The sequence below is a fragment of the Oncorhynchus mykiss genome, chromosome 15 (assembly GCF_057628025.1).
Source record: "Oncorhynchus mykiss isolate SJ-2025 chromosome 15, ASM5762802v1, whole genome shotgun sequence".
Taxonomy (NCBI): Eukaryota; Metazoa; Chordata; class Actinopteri; order Salmoniformes; family Salmonidae; genus Oncorhynchus; species Oncorhynchus mykiss.
Genome location: NC_143036.1, coordinates 74,708,830 through 74,728,947, shown reverse-complemented (window position 1 = coordinate 74,728,947; position 20,118 = coordinate 74,708,830). Strand labels below are relative to the sequence as shown.

Sequence of the window (20,118 nt, the reverse complement as noted above, 5' to 3'; positions counted from 1 at the left end):
TACATGTAGTTAGACTGGACGGAGCAGTACATGTAGTTAGACTGGAAGGAGCAGTACATGTAGTTATACTGGAAGGATCAGTACATGTAGTTAGACTGGAAGGAGCAGTACATGTAGTTAGACTGGAAGGAGCAGTACATGTAGTTAGACTGGAAGGAGCAGTACATGTAGTTAGACTGGAAGGAGCAGTACATGTAGTTATACTGGAAGGATCAGTACATGTAGTTAGACTGGAAGGATCAGTACATGTAGTTAGACTGGAAGGATCAGTACATGTAGTTAGACTGGACGGAGCAGTACATGTAGTTAGACTGGAAGGAGCAGTACATGTAGTTATACTGGAAGGATCAGTACATGTAGTTAGACTGGAAGGAGCAGTACATGCAGTTAGACTGGAAGGAGCAGTACATGTAGTTAGACTGGAAGGAGCAGTGCATGTAGTTAGACTGGAAGGAGCAGTACGTGTAGTTAGACTGAAAGGAGCAGTACATGTAGTTAGACTGGACGGAGCAGTACATGTAGTTAGACTGGAAGGAGCAGTACATGTAGTTATACTGGAAGGATCAGTACATGTAGTTAGACTGGAAGGAGCAGTACATGTAGTTAGACTGGAAGGAGCAGTACATGTAGTTAGACTGGAAGGAGCAGTACATGTAGTTAGACTGGAAGGAGCAGTACATGTAGTTATACTGGAAGGATCAGTACATGTAGTTAGACTGGAAGGATCAGTACATGTAGTTAGACTGGAAGGATCAGTACATGTAGTTAGACTGGAAGGATCAGTACATGTAGTTAGACTGGAAGGAGCAGTACATGTAGTTAGACTGGAAGGAGCAGTACATGTAGTTAGACTGGAAGGATCAGTACATGTAGTTAGACTGGAAGGAGCAGTACATGTAGTTAGACTGGAAGGAGCAGTACATGTAGTTAGACTGGAAGGAGCAGTACATGTAGTTAGACTGGAAGGAGCAGTACATGTAGTTAGACTGGAAGGAGCAGTACATGCAGTTAGACTGGAAGGAGCAGTACATGCAGTTAGACTGGAAGGAGCAGTACATGTAGTTAGACTGGAAGGAGCAGTGCATGTAGTTAGACTGGAAGGAGCAGTACATGTATTTAGACTGGAAGGAGCAGTACATGTAGTTAGACTGGAAGGAGCAGTACATGTAGTTATACTGGAAGGATCAGTACATGTAGTTAGAATGGAAGGATCAGTACATGTAGTTAGACTGGACGGAGCAGTACATGTAGTTAGACTGGAAGGAGCAGTACATGTAGTTATACTGGAAGGATCAGTACATGTAGTTAGACTGGAAGGAGCAGTACATGTAGTTAGACTGGAAGGAGCAGTACATGTAGTTAGACTGGAAGGAGCAGTACATGTAGTTATACTGGAAGGATCAGTACATGTAGTTAGACTGGAAGGATCAGTACATGTAGTTAGACTGGAAGGATCAGTACATGTAGTTAGACTGGAAGGAGCACTACATGTAGTTAGACTGGAAGGAGCAGTACATGTAGTTAGACTGGAAGGACCAGTACATGTAGTTATACTGGAAGGATCAGTACATGTAGTTAGACTGGAAGGAGCAGTACATGTAGTTAGACTGGAAGGAGCAGTACATGTAGTTATACTGGAAGGATCAGTACATGTAGTTAGACTGGAAGGAGCAGTACATGTAGTTAGACTGGAAGGAGCAGTACATGTAGTTAGACTGGAAGGAGCAGTACATGTAGTTAGACTGGAAGGAGCAGTACATGTAGTTATATTTTGCATTCTTTCAATGTTTTTAATGAATATCACTAGTAACAACAGAATAAACAGAATGTCAATGATATAACTACAGTAGAAAAGACGACAATATCTTCTTTCTAAAGATGTCAACTTTATTTTTACCTCCTAATACTGAGCCAATTCCCCTCAGTGCAGTATCTGACACAGTCTATGAAACAGCAGCCACAGACAGACGACCAGTGTGGCAGTGCCACTGGCTTCCGGTCAGCTTTCTTAACTAGGACATTCATTTTTGCCAACACATGGCTAACCTTTGTTTCACCAGCTAAACAGCTGCTCTTAGTGAAAATGTGTTTGGAGTTACACTTCCTGGCTGATAGGCTATATTAGAGTTACACTTCCTGTTCCAATTATAATGAAAAACCATCTACCAAATCAATACATTTTAACAGGTTGATTACTTGTCCTGCCACTATCATTCACCTGGGGATGATAATGATATACAAACTATTGTTTTGCTAACGTATGATGAGGGTGCCTGGGTCGCCGGTTTGCCTGGGAGGAGGTCCCTGGGCAAGAAAAGGTTTACGACTCCTGATTTAAAAGAACAGAAGGTCATTTTGGATAAAAAACCTCTGCTAAACGACACGTCATATTGCATTACTAGATCACCTGTTGAGAGATAACCTCGTTGTCACTGAGGTACATGGGTCCGGAGGTGGCATAGGCCGCGTTCAGAGACTGGATGTTTTCCATGGAGAGGGTCTTTCCCCCGGGGCCTCCTGTACTGTTGGTGCGACGGTGGCCGAGGCGCGGGGAGCGGGGTAGGCAGGGGGAGCGACCGGGACTCTGACTGCTGCCGTTGTTGCCCTCCATCTTGGCAACGGAGCGGGAGCTGCCGTACATGGTTAGGGGTCAGGGGTTAAGGGTCAAGGGCTGGGGGTGAGGGGTTAAAGGTGAGATACTGAGACTAAGTGATCCTCCAATAGATGTGGACTATGATGATTGGACTATGATGATTGGACTATGATGATTGGACTATGATGAGTGGTAAACTTGGCGAGAAAGGTGGGTTTAACATCCATTTAGTCCATGGGTCCTGGGATGAGGCAATGATCTGTAAGAGAGAGAAAGAGAGAAAAGACTTTAAGCTAAAAAAAAGAGGAGAGAATTCACCACTCCCCTGAGTTACATCACTGAGAATTCACCACTCCCCTGAGTTACATCACTGAGAATTCCCCACTCCCCTGAGTTACATCACTGAGAATTCACCACTCCCCTGAGTTACATCACTGAGAATTCACCACTCCCCTGAGTTACATCACTGAGAATTCCCCACTCCCCTGAGTTACATCACTGAGAATTCACCACTCCCCTGAGTTACATCACTGAGAATTCACCACTCCCCTGAGTTACATCACTGAGAATTCCCCACTCCCCTGAGTTACATCACTGAGAATTCACCACTCCCCTGAGTTACATCACTGAGAATTCACCACTCCCCTGAGTTACATCACTGAGAATTCCCCACTCCCCTGAGTTACATCACTGAGAATTCCCCACTCCCCTGAGTTACATCACTGAGAATTCACCACTCCCCTGAGTTACATCACTGAGAATTCACCACTCCCCTGAGTTACATCACTGAGAATTCACCACTCCCCTGAGTTACATCACTGAGAATTCACCACTCCCCTGAGTTACATCACTGAGAATTCACCACTCCCCTGAGTTACATCACTGAGAATTCCCCACTCCCCTGAGTTACATCACTGAGAATTCCCCACTCCCCTGAGTTACATCACTGAGAATTCACCACTCCCCTGAGTTACATCACTGAGAATTCCCCACTCCCCTGAGTTACATCACTGAGAATTCACCACTCCCCTGAGTTACATCACTGAGAATTCACCACTCCCCTGAGTTACATCACTGAGAATTCCCCACTCCCCTGAGTTACATCACTGAGAATTCACCACTCCCCTGAGTTACATCACTGAGAATTCACCACTCCCCTGAGTTACATCACTGAGAATTCACCACTCCCCTGAGTTACATCACTGAGAATTCCCCACTCCCCTGAGTTACATCACTGAGAATTCACCACTCCCCTGAGTTACATCACTGAGAATTCCCCACTCCCCTGAGTTACATCACTGAGAATTCACCACTCCCCTGAGTTACATCACTGAGAATTCACCACTCCCCTGAGTTACATCACTGAGAATTCCCCACTCCCCTGAGTTACATCACTGAGAATTCACCACTCCCCTGAGTTACATCACTGAGAATTCCCCACTCCCCTGAGTTACATCACTGAGAATTCACCACTCCCCTGAGTTACATCACTGAGAATTCCCCACTCCCCTGAGTTACATCACTGAGAATTCACCACTCCCCTGAGTTACATCACTGAGAATTCACCACTCCCCTGAGTTACATCACTGAGAATTCACCACTCCCCTGAGTTACATCACTGAGAATTCCCCACTCCCCTGAGTTACATCACTGAGAATTCACCACTCCCCTGAGTTACATCACTGAGAATTCACCACTCCCCTGAGTTACATCACTGAGAATTCACCACTCCCCTGAGTTACATCACTGAGAATTCACCACTCCCCTGAGTTACATCACTGAGAATTCACCACTCCCCTGAGTTACATCACTGAGAATTCACCACTCCCCTGAGTTACATCACTGAGAATTCACCACTCCCCTGAGTTACATCACTGAGAATTCACCACTCCCCTGAGTTACATCACTGAGAATTCACCACTCCCCTGAGTTACATCACTGAGAATTCACCACTCCCCTGAGTTACATCACTGAGAATTCCCCACTCCCCTGAGTTACATCACTGAGAATTCACCACTCCCCTGAGTTACATCACTGAGAATTCCCCACTCCCCTGAGTTACATCACTGAGAATTCACCACTCCCCTGAGTTATATCACTGAGAATTCACCACTCCCCTGAGTCACATCACTGAGAATTCACCACTCCCCTGAGTTACATCACTGAGAATTCCCCACTCCCCTGAGTCACATCACTGAGAATTCACAGTGACATGGCAGCATGCCATAATGTAATAAGTCCCATACAGTGTGCAGCTCCTTTTGTAATGTTGTGTGTTTGAAAGTCTGTGTACAGTAGACAATACAGAGAATAAGCCATGGAAGTTTCCATTTATAGCTCACAGGTATACAGAGGACACAGGCTGTAGTAAAGACACTACACACAGGACAGAGGACACAGGCTGGAGTAAAGACACTACACACAGGACAGAGGACACAGGCTGGAGTAAAGACACTACACACAGGATAGAGGACACAGGCTGGAGTAAAGACACTACACACAGGACAGAGGACACAGGCTGTAGTAAAGACACTACACACAGGCTGGAGTAAAGACACTACACACAGGCTGGAGTAAAGACACTACACACAGGCTGTAGTAAAGACACTACACACAGGATAAAGGACACAGGCTGTAGTAAAGACACTACACACAGGATATAGGACACAGGCTGTAGTAAAGACACTACACACAGGATATAGGACACAGGCTGGAGTAAAGACACTACACACAGGATATAGGACACAGGCTGTAGTAAAGAGAGAGAGGACAGTGGATGGAAATAATGGCCTAATGAACAGCTCTGGCAATAATCAGCCTCCTCTCCTGCCTCCTCTCCTCTCCAGACTCCTGGCCAGGTCCAGGTTGTATCTGGGTCACTCACATGCCATACTGTATTTACTCTAGCTGCCTGCCTGTCTGGATGACTCCCCGCCAGCAGAGGAGTCTCTCTCTCCTACTCTTTCTCTCCCTCCCTTCCTCTCTCTCTTCTAGTAAGCCATCCACATTCTCCCTCTGCAATAATCACCTCTCTGTGGTTTCCATAATAAATTGTGTTCCAGACAGGGCCACATTGCCCTTTCTAACTGAAGCAACACGCCTCCCATTCCACACACACACACACACACACACACACACACACACACACACACACCAGCACGCAGGCTCTCTCTCCGTCTCTCTTTCTGTCACCGCCCAATAACAATCTGGAAAACACACTCAATACCATCTGTCTCCACAAGCCATTGGAAAATCCAATACTCAATACAGTCTTTCTTCATCAGTGGATATAGACCAGCTCCCTCAAACTCAACTCTGGACCTCCAAGCCAGTTCCACTGCATGTTGTTCCCTCTAATCAGGGACTGGTTTAGACCTGGGACACCAGGTGGATGATTCCCCTCTAATCAGGGACTGGTTTAGACCTGGGACACCAGGTGGATGATTCCCCTCTAATCAGGGACTGGTTTAGACCTGGGACACCAGGTGGATGATTCCCCTCTAATCAGGGACTGGTTTAGACCTGGGACACCAGGTGGATGATTCCCCTCTAATCAGGGACTGGTTTAGACCTGGGACACCAGGTGGATGATTCCCCTCTAATCAGGGACTGGTTTAGACCTGGGACACCAGGTGGATGATATGAATGATCAGGTAGAACAGAAAACCAGCAGGCTCCGGACCTCGTAGAGGAAGAGTTGAATACCGCTGGACTAGCTCATCAATAAGCATCAGGGAATAACAACTATGGATCCATCTATCCTGGCTGGGGTTGCAAAGGGTCGGAAACTTTACGCAAAATTTCTGGAATTTTTCCATGGGAAGTTAAGCCCTGGAATTTGGGGAATTTTGCTTAAATTTATAACAGTGAACCTTTTTTTGTGGGTAATTCTAGACAATTCTAGGTCTTGTGGCATATTTTGGTTAAACTATCCCCAATTTAATGGAACCACAGTGCATTCATCCATCACATATACAGCTGATTCTCAAGATCTTGCACACTAATGAGATTCTATTGAGCCCAGACTACTACACTGTCTGAGACAAGGACTACATGCTTTCTGGTAAGTTTTGATTACAATACTGGGTGGGGTGAATATATTTTATACGACATATTAGATTTTTTGTTAACTAGTAAATAGTAGCCTACATCAAAGTGTGTTTAAATAATTTGTAAATGGTTAACAATTTCTGCCAATTAGTTTTTGCTACCATGTGGGTTTTAGCTTGCTTGAGCCTGCTAACTGAGGAGTGTTAATTCACCTGTTTCCATACATGTTTCATTTTAAAACATTTATCTTACAAAGGAGTTGTTTAACTGTTTAACCTCTCTAGGGTAGGGGGCAGCATTCGGAATTTTGGATGAAAAGCATAGCCAAATGAAACGGCCTGCTTCTCGGGCCCAGATGATATGATATGCATATAACTTATAGATTTGGATATAAAACACCCTAAAGTTTCCAAACCTGTTAAAATAATGTCTGAGAGTATAACAGAACTGATTTGGCAGGTGAAAACCTGAAAGAATCCATTCAGAGGTCAGAGAATAAATCCATCCTGCCCTGCCCACATCACTGTCGCTCCAAGCAGAGGAAACTGCAGTTCTGAAATACATCAAAAAGTGTGAAGACTTCTACCTGAAGCCCAAACACCCTGCAGCGTACATGTTGGACCCCAAGTATGCTGGTAAGAGCATCCTGTCTGGTGCAGAGATCAACAAGGCCTATGGTGTCATCACTACCGTCTTTCGCCACCTTGGCCTGGATGAGGGCAAGGTTCTTGGCAGTCTGGCGAAGTACACCTCCAAGCAAGGGCTTTGGGATGGAGATGCAATATGGCAGTCGTGACAACATATCTCATCAGCCACCTGGTGGAAAGGACTTTGTGGATCTGAGGCTCTTTCCCCTGTTGCCTCCATCCTCCTCCAAATCCCACCATCATCCACCTCAGAGCACAATTGGTCCTTGTTTGGGAACACACACACACACACACACACACACACACACACACACACACCAAAGCACGCAACAGGCTGACCAATACCAGGGTTGAAAAATTGGTGGCCATCCGAGCAAATTTGAGTCTTTTTGAGCCTGACAATGAGCCTCAACAAGGTTGGAAAGTGACAGTGAAGATGAGGCCTCAGAGTCTGATGTTCAAGAGGTGGACATTGAGGAGTAACAGGGAGAAGACATGGAAGCCTGAGAGTCTGATGTTCAAGAGGTGGACATTGAGGAGGTCCAGGGAGAAGACATGGAAGCCTGAGAGGAAGACAACCAAAGCTTTAGTTTCTAGACTATCATTTAACAGATGTTGAAATGTGTTTTTGGGAGATGCGATGGATCATTGGGGATCATTCAATATTCCCTTTCTGTTGTTCAGTGAAATCATCCCATTTGAAGAGTCAACTCATTTAATTAAAGTTCAATTCGTAACTAAATAGTTTTTTAATTTCTATTGGAAGGATTTAATCATTTGATTTATGTCTACGTATGATGAGGTAAAAGGTTTCTGTCTCCATATGATATGGTAAATATATCCAATGCAAAAAACATCTACATTTAAATGGTATTAATATTCATTCATATATATTCCCTTTAATTCCCATATATTCCAGTTAATTCCCATATATTCCAGTTAATTACCATGGAACGTTAACACCTCTGAATATTCACAAAAATGTGCAACTCTAATCCAGTTCATATCCACAATAACAACTAATGTCCCATCTATCCAGTTCATATCCACAATAACAACTAATGTCCCATCTATCCAGTTCATATCCACAATAACAACTAATGTCCCATCTATCCAGTTCATATCCACAATAACAACTAATGTCCCATCTATCCAGGCCATTTCCACAATGACAACTAATGTCCCATCTATCCAGTTCATATCCACAATAACAACTAATGTCCCATCTATACAGGCCATATCCACAATAACAACTAATGTCCCATCTATCCAGTTCATATCCACAATAACAACTAATGTCCCATCTATCCAGGCCATATCCACAATGACAACTAATGTCCCATCTATCCAGGCCATATCCACAATAACAACTAATGTCCCATCTATCCAGGCCATATCCACAATAACAACTAATGTCCCATCTATACAGGCCATATCCACAATAACAACTAATGTCCCATCTATACAGGCCATATCCACAATAACAACTAATGTCCCATCTATCCAATTCATATCCACAATAACAACTAATGTCCCATCTATCCAGGCCATATCCACAATGACAACTAATGTCCCATCTATCCAGGCCATATCCACAATAACAACTAATGTCCCATCTATCCAGGCCATATCCACAATAACAACTAATGTCCCATCTATCCAGGCCATATCCACAATGACAACTAATGTCCCATCTATCCAGGCCATATCCACAATAACAACTAATGTCCCATCTATCCAGGCCATATCCACAATGACAACTAATGTCCCATCTATCCAGGCCATATCCACAATATCAACTAATGTCCCATCTATCCAGGCCATATCCACAATAACAACTAATGTCCCATCTATCCAGGCCATATCCACAATGACAACTAATGTCCCATCTATCCAGGCCATATCCACAATAACAACTAATGTCCCATCTATCCAGGCCATATCCACAATAACAACTAATGTCCCATCTATCCAGGCCATATCCACAATAACAACTAATGTCCCATCTATCCAGGCCATATCCACAATAACAACTAATGTCCCATCTATCCAGGCCATATCCACAATAACAACTAATGTCCCATCTATCCAGGCCATATCCACAATAACAACTAATGTCCCATCTATCCAGGCCATATCCACAATAACAACTAATGTCCCATCTATCCAGGCCATATCCACAATAACAACTAATGTCCCATCTACCCAGGCCATATCCACAATAACATCTAATGTCCCATCTATCCAGGCCATATCCACAATAACAACTAATGTCCCATCTATCCAGGCCATATCCACAATAACAACTAATGTCCCATCTATCCAGTTCATATCCATAATAACAACTACTGTCCCATCTATCCAGGCCATATCCACAATAACAACTAATGTCCCATCTATCCAGGCCATATCCACAATAACAACTAATGTCCCATCTATCCAGGCCATATCCACAATAACAACTAATGTCCCATCTATCCAGGCATCCCTCCCTCCCTCTGTATCCCTCCCTCCCTCTGTATCCCTCCCTCCCTCTGTATCCCTCCCTCCCTCTGCATCCCTCCCTCCCTCTGCATCCCTCCCTCCCCCCTCTACATCCCTCCCTCCCCCCCTCTACATCCCTTCCTCCCTCCATATCCCTCCCTCCCTCCCTCTGCATCCCTCCCTCCCTCTGCATCCCTCCCTCCCCCCCTCTACATCCCTCCCTCTACATCCCTCCCTCCCTCTACATCCCTAACTCAAATGAAGTGTAAATTGTGTAGGTGGATGATCTGCTTAAGGGACTGTCATCTCTGCCTCTCTGACAACACAACAACATCTCATTCTGTGTTGTGTTTGACCTTGTGGTTAGTTTGATGCTAATCATCTTCATTTCTCTGGTTGAGTCACAGCTAAGCAGAATAACACCACTATAATATGGTTAAACCATTGGAGGACTTTGCTACTGTGTTCTCACAAAGCCAGACGCAGTGTTGTCACGTTCACCCTGCAGCCTGTCAAGGCTACTGTGGTTCTAGTCAGACGGAGTGAGGATGATCATTGTAGAAGACACTCTCTTCTACATAACAGTAAATAGCTGGTCTGCAACAAGACAAAGAAGAAAAGAGGGAAAGAGTTAGAAACATAGAGAGGAAGAGAAAAGAGACTTGAGAGAGAAGGACAGACAGAAAGAGAGACTTGAGAGAGAAGAACAGACAGAAAGAGAGACTTGAGAGAGAGGGACAGACATAGAAAGAGAGACTTGAGAGAGAAGGACAGACAGAAAGAGATACTTGAGAGAGAAGGACAGACATAGAAAGAGAGACTTGAGAGAGAAGGACAGACAGAAAGAGAGACTTGAGAGAGAAGGACAGACAGAAAGAGAGACTTGAGAGAGAAGGACAGACAGAAAGAGAGACTTGAGAGAGAAGGACAGACAGAAAGAGAGACTTGAGAGAGAAGGACAGACAGAAAGAGAGACTTGAGAGAGAGGGACAGACATAGAAAGAGAGACTTGAGAGAGAAGGACAGACAGAAAGAGAGACTTGAGAGAGAAGGGCAGACAGAAAGAGAGACTTGAGAGAGAGCCAGCCTCCCAACTTACAGTGTCTAGGAATAGAAGGCTTGCAGCATTCAGCATCATCTGATGTATGACATTCAGCAGGATCAAAGAGCCCTGTGTCTTAACCGTCTCTCAGTCACACACTGTCCACTTTAAAACCATCTCATTGTTCCTGTGAACCCGGCTCACAGAGTTCATAAGACACCTCACCTCCACACGCCCTCTGAACTCTACAGCCTGTGGCGTTTCACTCTAACCTCTATTACTGTAAACAATCTGTCCTCCTCCTCTGCCCTCAGATAACATGATAACAGTCTGACTCCTCCTCCACCCTCAGGTAACATGATAACAGTCTGACTCCTCCTCCACCCTCAGGTAACATGATAACAGTCTGACTCCTCCTCCACCCTCAGGTAACATGATAACAGTCTGACTCCTCCTCCACCCTCAGGTAACATGATAACAGTCTGACTCCTCCTCCACCCTCAGGTAACATGATAACAGTCTGACTCCTCCTCCACCCTCAGGTAACATGATACTGTAACAGTATCTGACGTCAGAGTGGTGACTAACCTAGAACAACCTCCTTCAGCCTCCAGGGCACTTTGAGGAACCAGACATCATCTGACAGCAACACACACACACACACACACACACACCCACACCACACACACACACACCCTCTGACACGAGGTCTCTCCCTCTAGCCTCTCTACTTAACGTTCTCATTACTTATTGAAAGAATGAAAGAAATATTCCCTTCATGGAGAAGAGGACGAGAGTCTGTCAGAGAAAGCACTCTGACACACACTAACACTCATACATACGCACGCACACACGCACGCACACACACACACACACACACACACACACACACACACTCTGACACACACTAACACTCATACGCACGCACGCACACACACACACCTTGTGATATTTATAGTCTGTTACAGGGGGCCCATATGAGAGATTGTAATAACACACGTGTCCAAACGATAAGTCTTGTCAGTATGTAACACATATCAGGCAGGGAGGGGTCCAGAGTTTTGCTCCGATGTAGGAAAACTCCAGGCCCTTAGCTGAATCAGCTGTGATGTGTTCTCTTCCACTACTATCCTTTAATCTCAGGTGGTATAGAAACATTTTACATTGAAACTAATGACTCACAGTCTAGAATCTCTATATAACCACTAGAATGTATATCAACCTTCTGACAGTCTAGAATCTCTATATAACCACTAGAGGGTATATCAACCTTCTGACAGTCTAGAATCTCTATATAACCACTAGAATGTATATCAACCTTCTGACAGTCTAGAATCTCTATATAACTACTAGAGGGTATATCAACCTTCTGACAGTCTAGAATCTCTATATAACCACTAGAGGGTATATCAACCTTCTGACAGTCTAGAATCTCTATATAACCACTAGAGGGTATATCAACCTTCTGACAGTCTAGAATCTCTATATAACCACTAGAGGGTATGTCAACCTTCTGACAGTCTAGAATCTCTATATAACCACTAGAGGGTATATCCACCTTCTGACAGTCTAGAATCTCTATATAACCACTAGAGGGTATATCAACCTTCTGACAGTCCTACATCGGAGCAAAACTCTGGACCCCTCCCTGCCTGATATGTTACATACTGACAAGACTGTCAGAAGGTTGATATACATTCTAGTGGTTATATAGAGATTCTAGACTGTCAGAAGGTTGATATACATTCTAGTGGTTATATAGAGATTCTAGACTGTCAGAAGGTGGATATACCCTCTAGTGGTTATATAGAGATTCAAGACTGTCAGAAGGTTGATATACATTCTAGTGGTTATATAGAGATTCTAGACTGTCAGAAGGTTGTCTAGAATCTCTATATAACCACTAGAATGTATATCAACCTTCTGACAGTCTTGAATCTCTATATAACCACTAGAGGGTAAATCAACCTTCTGACAGTCTAGAATCTCTATATAACCACTAGAGGGTATATCCACCTTCTGACAGTCTAGAATCTCTATATAACCACTAGAGGGTATATCAACCTTCTGACAGTCTAGAATCTCTATATAACCACTAGAGGGTATGTCAACCTTCTGACAGTCTAGAATCTCTATATAACTACTAGAGGGTATATCAACCTTCTGACAGTCTAGAATCTCTATATAACCACTAGAGGGTATATCAACCTTCTGACAGTCTAGAATCTCTATATAACCACTAGAATGTATATCAACCTTCTGACAGTCTTGAATCTCTATATAACCACTAGAGGGTATATCAACCTTCTGACAGTCTAGAATCTCTATATAACCACTAGAAGGTATATCAACCTTCTCCAGCTGAATGAAGTGTTACCACAATTAGTGTAACACCAATAAGTGATAAATACAAAATACAGTAGCCATGGTTCCCAAATACAGTAGCCATGGTTCCCAAATACAGTAGCCATGGTTCCCAAATACAGTAGCCATGGTTCCCAAATACAGTAGCCATGGTTCCCAAATACAGTAGCCATGGTTCCCAAATACAGTAGCCATGGTTCCCACCCAGGTGGTGAAGGTAGGAAACATCACCACCACTCTGCTGATCCTCAACACTGTGGCCCCACAAGGTTGCGTGCTCAGCCCCCTCCTGTACTCCCTTTTCACCCATGACTGCCTGGCCAAGCACGCCTACAACTCAATCATCAAGTCTGTAGACGACACAACAGTAGTAGGCTTGATTACCAATGATAACAAGACAGCCTATAGGGAGGAGGTGAGGGCTCTGGGAGTGTGGTGCCTGAAAAAAAACCTCTCACTCAACGTCAACAAAACAAAGGAAATTATTGTGGATTTCAGGAAACAGCAGAGGGGGCACCACCCTATCTACATCTGTCGGGACCGCAGTGGAGAAGAATGAAAGCTTCAAGTTCCTTGGCGTACACAACACTGACAAACTGAAATGACCCACCCACACAGAAAGTGTGGTGAAGAAGGCGCAACAGGGCCTCTTCAACCTCAGGAGGCTGAAGATTATTTGGCTTACAGTGGTGATACAGTAACCACTGAAGAAGTAGGAAGACCTCTCTCTCTCTCTCTCTCTCTCTCTCTCAATTCAATGGCTTTATTGGCATGGGAAACATATGTTAACATTGCCAAAGCAAGTGAGGTAGATAATATATAAAGTGAATATATAAAGTGAAATAAACAATAAAAATTAACAGTTACACATACAGAAGTGTCAAAACAATAAAGACATTACAAATGTATTATATATATATATATATATATACAGTGTTTTAACAATGTACAAATGGTTAAGGTATACAAGGGGAAATAAATTAGCATAAATATGGGTTGTATTTACAATGGTGTTTGTTCTTCACTGGTTGCCCTTTTCTCGTGGCAACAGGTCACAAATCTTGCTGCTGTGATGCACACTGTGGAATTTCCCCCAGTAGATATGGGAGTTTATCAAAATTGGATTTGTTTTCGAATTCTTTGTGGATCTGTGTAATCTGAGGGAAATATGTCTCTCTAATATGGTCATACGTTGGGCAGGAGGTTAGGAAGTGCAGCTCAGTTTCCACCTCATTTTGTGGGCAGTGGGCACATAGCCTGTCTTCTCTTGAGAGCCATGTCTGCCTACGGCGGCCTTTCTCAATAGCAAGGCTATGCTCACTGAGTCTGTACATAGTCAAGGCTTTCCTTAATTTTGGGTCAGTCACAGTGGTCAGGTATTCTGCCGCGGTGTACTCTCTGTGTAGGGCCAAATAGCATTCTAGTTTGCTCTGTTTTTTTGTTAATTCTTTCCAATGTGTCAAGTAATTATCTTTTTGTTTTCTCATGATTTGGTTGGGTCTAATTGTGCTGATGTCCTGGGGCTCTGTAGGGTGTGTTTGTGTTTGTGAACAGAGCCCCAGGACCAGCTTGCTTAGGGGACTCTTCTCCAGGTGATGGCTTTGTTATGGAAGGTTTGGGAATCACTTCCTTTTAGGTGGTTATAGAATTTAACGGCTCTTTTCTGGATTTTGATAATTAGTGGGTATCGGCCTAATTCTGCTCTGCATGCATTATTTGGTGTTCTACGTTGTACACGGAGGATATTTTTGCAGAATTCTGCGTGCAGAGTCTCAATTTGGTGTTTGTCCCATTTTGTGAAGTCTTGGTTGGTGAGCGGACCCCAGACCTCACAAACATCTCTCTCTTTCTCTCTCTCTCTCTCTCTCTCTCTAATTCAATTCAATTCAAGGGGCTTTATTGGCATGGGAAACATGTGTAAACATTGCCAAAGCAAGTGAGGTAGATAATATACAAAAGTGAAATAAACAATACAAATTAACAGTAAATATTACACATACAGACATTTCAAAACAATAAAGACATTACAAATGTCATATTATACACACACATATATATATATATATATATATATATATATATATATATATATATATATATATATATATATATATATACAGTGTTGTAACAATGTACAAATGGTTAAAGGGAAAATAAATAAGCATAAATATGGGTTGTATTTACAATGGTGTTTGTTCTTCACTGGTTGACCTTTTCTCGTGGCAACAGGTCACAAATCTTGCTGCTGTGATGCACACTGTGGAATTTCCCCCAGTAGATATGGGAGTTTATCAAAATTGGATTTGTTTTCGAATTCTTTGTGGGTCTGTGTAATCTGAGGGAAATATGTATCTCTAATATGGTCATACGTTGGACAGGAGGTTAGGAAGACATAGCCTGTCTTCTCTTGAGAGCCATGTCTGCCTATGGCGGCCTTTCTCAATAGCAAGGCTATGTTCACTGAGTCTGTACATAGTAAAATATTTCCTTAATTTTGGGTCAGTCCCAGTGGTCAGGTATTCTGCCACTGTGTAATCTCTGTTTACGGCCAAATAGCATTCTAGTTTGTTTAGTTTAGCTCTGTTTTTCTTTCCAATGTGTCATATAATTCTCTTTTTGTTTTCTCATGATGTGGTTAGGTCTAATTGTGTTGCTGTCCTGGGGCTCTAAGGGGCTCTGTTTGTGTTGTGTTTCTCTCTCTGTCCCTCTTCATCTCTCTCTCTCTCTCTGTCCCTCTTCATCTCTCTCCCTCTCTGCCTCTCTCCCTCTCTGCCTTTCTCCCTCCCTCTCGGGCTTCAATCGGAAGTCCAAACCTGGAAACACACCGGAGACACAGAGACTACAGAGAACACACACACACACACACACGGAACATACACACAACACACACACACACACACAGAACACAAACACACACAGAACACACACACATACAGAACACACACACATACAGAACACACACACACAGAGCAAACACAGAACACACACACACATATAGAACAAACACACACACACACACAGATACAGAATAAACACACACACACGGAACACACACACACGGAACACATACAAAACACACACACACAGAACACATACAAAACACACACACAGAGAACACATACAGAACACATACACACACACAGAACAGATACACACATACAGAACACACACACAGTCACAGATGGCAACACAGACATAAACATGTCTGCCAAGTCAGGCCTCTGTTTACCATCCTATCCTCCACCTCTACCCAGACCCAGTAACCAGACCCAGCTACCATCCTATCCTCCACCTCTACCCAGGCCCAGTAACCAGACCCAGCTACCATCCTATCCTCCACCTCTACCCAGGCCCAGTAACCAGACCCAGCTACCATCCTATCCTCCACCTCTACCCAGGCCCAGTAACACCAGACCCAGCTACCATCCTATCCTCCACCTCTACCCAGACCCAGTAACCAGACCCAGCTACTATCCTATCCTCCACCTCTACCCAGGCCCAGTAACCAGACCCAGCTACCATCCTATCCTCCACCTCTACCCAGGCCCAGTAACCAGACCCAGCTACAATCCTATCCTCCACCTCTACCCAGACCCAGTAACACCAGACCCAGCTACCATCATATCCTCCACCCAGACCCAGTAACCAGACCCAGCTACAATCCTATCCTCCACCTCTAACCAGACCCAGTAACACCAGACCCAGCTACAGGGAAACACAAGCTGGCCTCTCCATGCCTGTGTCACTATGACTGGGGGGGAACTGAACCAGAGCAGAGTCCCACAGACCAGCAGTCTGGTGGAAGACACCCCTAGGTACACATCTAGGATACGCTTTAACCTTCCCTGATCCTTGCATTGACATTAAAACCAGTAGATAGTGACAGCGCTGATGTCATCCACGTGTTCCCATGGTACACATCTAGGATACGCTTTAACCTTCCCTGATCCTTGCATTGACATTAAAACCAGTAGATAGTGACAGCGCTGACGTCATCCACGTGTTCCTATGGAAATCTCCAGATGGAGCATAAAGCCGGGAGTATTTGAATTTGAATGGGAGTGAATGGCTGAGGATCAGAGCTGAAGGCTGGAGTGCTCTGGCCACCTCTGCTAATGTCACAACCAGTCAGCCACACGCACACACGGCCACACACGCACACACGGCCACACACACACACACGGCCACATAAACACACACGCAAGGCCACATAAACACACATGTGCAAACACAAACACTTAACTGACCATCTGTTCTCTCCCCCCACAGGCCACCAAACACACACCTGGATACAGCAGGCCAGGACCCTGCCTCCAGGCAACCATTACACACACACACACACACACACACACACACACAGAGCAAATCCAATCGACTCAAAATCTAATTTATTTTCCCTCGTGTCCTTTAACAATTTGTACATTGTTACAACACTGTGTATATATACACATATTATGACATTTGTAATGTCTTTATTGTTTTGAAACGTCTGTATGTGTAATGTTTACTGTTCATTTTTATTGTTTATTGAATTTTTGAGAGACAGAGACAGAGAGAGACAGATAGAGAGACAGAGAGAGACAGATAGAGACAGAGAGAGACAGATAGAGAGACAGAGAGAGACAGATAGGAGAGAGAGAGAGACAGACGAGTGAGAGAGAGAGAGACAGACGAGTGAGAGACAGATGAGTGAGAGACAGATGAGTGAGAGATAGACACAGACAGACAGACAGACAGACAGACAGACAGACAGAGACAGACAGAGACACACAGATGAGTGAGAGACAGACAGATGAGTGAGAGAGAGATGAGTGAGAGACAGAGACAGACAGACAGACAGACGAGAGAGACAGAGAGAGACAGAGAGAGACAGAGGGAAACAGAGGGAAACAGAGGGAAACAGAGGGAAACAGAGAGAGACAGAGAGAGACAGAGAGAGACAGAGACAGACAGACAGACAGACAGACGAGAGAGACAGAGAGAGACAGAGAGAGACAGAGGGAAACAGAGACAGAGAGAGACAGAGTGACAGAGGGAAACAGAGACAGAGAGAGACAGAGACAGACAGAGGGAAACAGAGGGAAACAGAGGGAGACAGAGGGAAACAGCTTTTCTTGTAAGGCAAATTGAACAGAACCACTGAAGCAAGAAAGATCCAAGTGTTTTCCAAATGTGTCCTTATTGGCTCACGAACTCATGAGCTGCAACAAGAGACCAACCAAACGTCTCCTAATCCAGGTGGTGTGACTGTCATGTACATGTGTCACTGTTCCCATGGCGACGGGTGCATCAGGCCTCAGCATATGACTAAGTCCGTGGCCCAAATGGCACTACTTCCCAGGTCAAAAGTAGTGCACTAAATATGGAGTGGCCCAAATGGCACTACTTCCCAGGTCAAAAGTAGTGCACTAAATATGGAGTGGCCCAAATGGCACTACATCCCAGGTCAAAAGTAGTGCACTAAATATGGAGTGGCCCAAATGGCACTACATCCCAGGTCAAAAGTAGTGCACTAAATATGGAATAGGGTGCCATTTGGGACTCAGTTTTAAGATTAAAATCAGTGGATCTCCGAAGAACACAAACAGATTATAAAGCAAGTTGGAGGAAAACCGGGGACACCTAATTAAGATGTAGCCAGGGCAAACCACATACAAAATGTCAGGGTGATGTCGGCTCTAGATAAAGCTCAGGGATAGAATTAAACTGAATTAAACATTCACTTTGGTTCTATTCAACTCATGAGATATGAAAAGTTTAAAGACATCATCGATATTTGTTAATAATGTTGAAAAACAACAAAGAAGGCTAGTGTATTTGAAAGCATAGATTCCAAGATGAATATTGCTACCTCTCCAAACAGTTACAAATAACTCTGATATACAGTCGTGTTTGATTTAATACAGAGCCTTCAGAAAGCATTCAAACCCCTTGACTTGACATGTTGTGCCACAGATCTACACACAATACCCCATAATTCCCGGGTGGCGCAGTGGTTAAGGGCGCTGTACTGCAGCGCCAGCTGTGGGTTCGAGCCCAGGCTCTGTCGTAACCGGCCGCGACCGGGAGGTCCGTGGGGCGATGCACAATTGGCCTAGCGTCGCCCGGGTTAGGGAGGGCTTGGCCGGTAGGGATGTCCTTGTCTCATCGCGCACCAGCGACTCCTGTGGCGGGCCGGGCGCAGTGCGCGCTAACCAAGGCAGCCAGGTGCACGGTGTTTCCTCCGACACATTGGTGCGGCTGGCTTCTGGGTTGGATGCGCGCTGTGTTAGGAAGCAGTGCGGCTTGGTTGGGTTGTGTATCGGAGGACGCATGACTTTCAACCTTCGTTTCTCCCGAGGTAGATATGTATAGGGGGGAGGAGACAGGGATACTGGAGTGATGGAGGTAGATATGTATAGGGGGGAGGTGACAGGGATACTGGAGTGATGGAGGTAGATATGTATAGGGGTAAGGAGACAGGGATACTGGAGTGATGGAGGTAGATATGTATAGGGGTAAGGGGACAGGGATACTGGAGTGATGGAATAATTTTGCACGACCAATTTTTCAGTTTTTGATTTGTTAAAAAAGTTTGAAATATCCAATAAATGTCGTTCCACTTCATGATTGTGTCCCACTTGTTGTTGATTCTTCACAAAAAAATACAGTTTTATATCTTTATGTTTGAAGCCTGAAATGTGGCAAAAGGTCGCAAAGTTCAAGGGGGCCGAATACTTTCGCAAGGCACTGTATATGCAAGTGACAGGTAGCCAAGTGGTTAGAGTGTTGCACCAGTAACCGAAAGGTTGCTAGTTCGAATCCCTGTGCAGAAAAGGTGAAAAATCTGTTGACGTGTCCTTGAGCAAGGCACTTAACACTTACTGCTCCAGGGAAGCCATTGATAATGGGTGGCTGGAACCCCACTCTCAGGGGGAGTTGGGAAATGCAAAACAAAA

The 20,118-nt window shown here is 44.4% G+C and overlaps 1 protein-coding gene across 4 annotated transcripts in view; it reads right to left on the bottom strand.

Annotated features, from left to right (window-relative positions):
• Window positions 1-20,118, bottom strand: part of LOC110517131 (ELKS/Rab6-interacting/CAST family member 1) — a 538,428-nt gene that overhangs the window by 514,134 nt on the left and 4,176 nt on the right. For all 4 annotated transcript variants that reach the window (XM_090201213.1, XM_090201214.1, XM_090201216.1 and 1 more), the window contains exon 2: window positions 2,408-2,852. In XM_090201213.1, the coding sequence (XP_090057339.1) occupies window positions 2,408-2,641 (234 nt within the window). In that variant the 5' untranslated portion in view covers window positions 2,642-2,852. The remainder of the gene's footprint in view (window positions 1-2,407; window positions 2,853-20,118) is intronic.